Source organism: Sardina pilchardus, chromosome 18, assembly GCF_963854185.1.
Source record: "Sardina pilchardus chromosome 18, fSarPil1.1, whole genome shotgun sequence".
Lineage (NCBI taxonomy): Eukaryota > Metazoa > Chordata > Actinopteri > Clupeiformes > Clupeidae > Sardina > Sardina pilchardus.
The window spans coordinates 6,514,319-6,518,101 of record NC_085011.1 but is presented as its reverse complement, the minus strand read 5'-3'; the positions used below and the strand labels follow the sequence as shown (position 1 = coordinate 6,518,101).

Sequence of the window (3,783 nt, the reverse complement as noted above, 5' to 3'; positions counted from 1 at the left end):
AGGCTTGCATAGAAAGTTGAACTATTTCAGCGCAAATAGGTAAACCAGAATCTTTTATGATTTGCATGTTTCTTTGATGTGTTTTTTATTATCTGCCAAGGAGGTTATTTTCATCTGGGCTTGTTTGTCTGTTTGTTTGTCTGTCTGTTGGCTCGCAAGATAACTCAAAAAGTTAAGGATGGGATTTTCAGGAAAGGTCTGAAATCACCCACGGAACAAACTATTAAATTGGAGTTATCCAGGAGGCGGTTGTGTTTTCGCTTGGCCTAGGTCTGCGCTCTCGGAGTGTTTTTTTAGTTTTGTAGGACTCACTTGCACCATGTCGCTTCACATCGTATTCTTCACCATGCCCCAGACAAAAACGCAAATGCAAGAGTATATGTTGCGGTCCATTCGCTAAAAGTGCATCTTCTCTTTCTCGTGGCCACACTGGCCATGGCTGCTTAACCTGGCCGAAGAGCGCGCTCTCCAATTTGAGATCTTTGACAACGTTGCGGAGGCGTTCGTGCACCAGGCAACAGTTTGATTGACGTACGTTTCAGCCTATCGACTACCGATTTTATTGCTCTCCTTTGAACTATTGGACATAAATTAACACTACGCCTGTGGGCGTATCTGTGTATTTATTTTCAATTGGCCAGGGTCGAACGAAAAAGCGGGACAGATGCTCAATTTGCGTGAGGCGGGACAAAGGGTAAAATTGCTGTACAGTACAACGTAAAGCGGGACAGGTGGTCACCCTATACTCATCACCCTGCGTGAAGTGTGATGTAAGGAAGACAGCTACCGCATTAGGTGAAGTGAAGGAATGCCACTTGTTGTTTACAGAAAACTTCAGCGTCGCTGGGTACTGCATGGAGTAGAGGATCCCATGACCTCTGAGTTCCTTCTTCACACCATCAAATTTTCTACGCTGTTGTAGCACCTCTTGGGAAAGATCCTGGAAGAAGGAGAGCTTCTTGTCCTCCCATGCGACTGCCTCTTTTCCGCGAGCAGCCGCGAGAACCGCTTCTCTCGCACTGAATCTCAAGAAGCGAATCAGAACGTGGCGACTGCGTCCCTTGTCTGCACTCTGCCCAACGCGGTGCACTCGCTCAATTTCAAATCCAACATTCACATCCAACTCCAACTGTTCCGTTAGTATATCAAGCACAAAACCTCTCAGGTCCTTACCCTCTGCTTTTTCAGGAATGCCCATCACACGCACGTTGTTCCGTCTACTATAGTCTTCTAAGTATGTGACTTTATCCTGAAGTGCTTTTAGGTTTGATAAAGCAGAGTCTATGCTAGCCCCTCGGCTGTTGTTAGCATCTTCAAGGTCTGAAATTCTGGTTTCCGCCTCCGACATCCTTGACCCAAGCGATTCAACAGTAGTTTGCAGCTTTTCCATGCCTGTTTTCATACTGGTCACATCGGACGCTATACCTTTCAAGAGATTTTTGATGCTAGCAAGTTCTGCCTTAGTGTCGTCAGAGGTAGCTGTCTCTTCATCCATCTTGCTTTCGGACGTCGTGGACTTTTTCGGTTGCTTTGCTGTGCGAGTAGGGTTATTTTTGTGTTCGTTTGGCATGATTTATATCACGTTAATATTTAGGAGATGGAAAGGTTACTATTTAAGGGATTTCAAAGCATATTTAGCAGTAATACATGGGGAAGGAGGGTCAAGCCGAGCGGAGCCTAAAACTATGCAGCCATGCTGGTGTCACGTCTTCCCGGAAGTCCCTAATAGTTGTTTTCTGTATAAGTCTTACCAGAGAGTTACAAAGGCACACTCTTAGTTAAAGGAATACTTCGGTATTTTACACTTTAAGCCCGTTTTCAGCCCAAGAACAGCCTTTACAGACACACTCAACAAACATGATAAACATTGTAGTTTTATTTGTCAGATAGAAAAACACTTAAAAACACAATGAGTTGATAACATAGCATCAACATTTCTTCATCTATATGTACATTCTACATCCCATGTTCCTCTACTAAGTATATTCAAATCTTAGAAGGATCACACATTATGATTTGCTAGAATAACAAAAGTCGTAACTCAAAAACAACATTCAAGCCAACCTTTCTGTCAGTGCAGGTGATGTAGATCTTATTGAACATTACATTCCTGATGTGATTCCACTCTGGACTGACTCCTCACATGGGGAAGAGCAGATGGCCAGAGAAGGTGGTGAGGTGGTTGTAACTATCATGCACCCAACCATTGGGCCACAACTTCACATAGACCACATCTCCCACCTCCAGCAGCAGAGAGGCTCCATTAGATCCCTCTTTATAGCCGCTTGTGTGACGACTGTAGGCAAGGACAACATGCTCTCCATTTTTATGAAGAGAAACTCCCATAGGTGCAGATGCATGACCATAACTGGTTGCAAACAAAACAAAGTTGTACACCCCTCTGACTGGAGCTGTGAAAACACCTGTAACAGAGAATGTCACAATAAGAGAGAGAATGAGAGGGAGGAGAAAGATTTCCGTTACAGCCTGTGAATTATAGGGTAAGTACCTGGCAATATGGCATATTAAAGAATAAGTAGAGAGTAGTACAATGTATCATTCCCAGCTTAGGGCATTAGGCTACAGTGAGACATGTACTCTCAAACTGTGCCATCACACTGGTGTCCTTTGGTTCAGGTCTACATACGACTCTGGCAGTCTGCTGCCGCTGAGCCTTGGCTGGCTGGAGATGGCAGAGTGCCACTTACTTCTATACCTTTCAGTAAGTTCAAGTTACCCACAACATTCACATTTTGCAGAAGCTTTTATCCAAAGCGATTTATGTCTATTATATTATATTACATGGGGCATTCTCCCCAGACAATTCAGGGTTAACTTCCTTGTTCAAGGGCACAATGATTGAAGGCTGGAATTAAATGGAACCTCCAACTTAGTTAATAGAATGAGACAAAAGAACACCAAAAAGTACACAGTAGAAGAGAAATACAACTAATCACTGTAATACCTGTGTTTGGGTTGTAGGCATTTCCTACATTAGTGAAGATGTGTCTGTAGACCAGGGGAGTTGCTACTGAAAAAGGTCCTGTATTTGCGCTACCAGATGCCAGCAGTGAGGCAGAGAAAGAAACCCTCCTCTCCTCTCTCTCCCTCCTCAGCTCCTCCACCTGACTCACAGTGAGGTTAAGATTCATGGACTGAGCTGAGAACACACACACACACACACACACACACACACACAGAGAGAGAGAGAGAGAAAGAGAAGGGAGTGATAAATGAATGAACAAACCAAAACATAAAAAGTTGAATCACGTAGTACACAAAAACATTAATTTGAGATTGGAATGAATTATCGGTACCCTTATTTTCACTCTTTAGTCGATCCACCAGACTCTCACTGGCTCTCAGTCTGACCTCCAAGGCCTCCACTGTCTTCTCACTGGCTCTCAGTCTGGACTCCATAGTCTCTGCTTTATTCTCACTGACTCTCAGTCTGCTCTCCATGGCCTCCATTTGTGTCTTGGTGTGTCTGAGCTCCATCCTCAGCTCAGTCACCAGGACACTCATCTCTCTCAGCACAGTGTGGATGTCAGGCTGGCAGGTTTGTTGGGTGGAGGCTGTGGCTGCATCTTCAGTCCTCTGTGCTGCACCCATAACCTCCTTTTCTCTGGTCTCTGCTTCACCATAGTGGCCCTGGTGAGTGATGTCATTGTCACTGATGGTGTCTCCTGTAAGCTGTGTCTCAGCCAAACAGCAGCACAGCAGCACCAGTAGAGCTCCACAAGTCTTCATGATGAAACTGGACAATTCTGCTGTCTTGCTCAT

The 3,783-nt window shown here is 44.6% G+C and overlaps 1 protein-coding gene across 1 annotated transcript; it reads right to left on the bottom strand.

The window, feature by feature from the left end:
• Window positions 1-2,139: 2,139 nt before the first annotated feature.
• On the bottom strand, window positions 2,140-3,783 carry LOC134064419 (uncharacterized). The gene is made up of 3 exons (XM_062520336.1): window positions 3,318-3,783; window positions 2,966-3,160; window positions 2,140-2,423 (listed from the first exon to the last, which is right to left on the bottom strand). The coding sequence occupies exons 1-3, from the start codon at window positions 3,781-3,783 to the stop codon at window positions 2,140-2,142; spliced, it is 945 nt and encodes a 314-aa protein (XP_062376320.1).

Excerpts from the sequence above, each read along its gene's own strand:
- LOC134064419 (XM_062520336.1), bottom strand. The coding sequence starts at position 3,783 with ATGAGCAAGACAGCAGAATTGTCCAGTTTCATCATGAAGACTTGTGGA. Across the intron at positions 3,161-3,317 it reads ACTAAAGAGTGAAAATAAGG|CTCAGTCCATGAATCTTAAC; the intron begins GTACCGATAATT and ends GTGTGTTCTCAG. Across the intron at positions 2,424-2,965 it reads TGCCTACAACCCAAACACAG|GTGTTTTCACAGCTCCAGTC; the intron begins GTATTACAGTGA and ends TCTCTGTTACAG.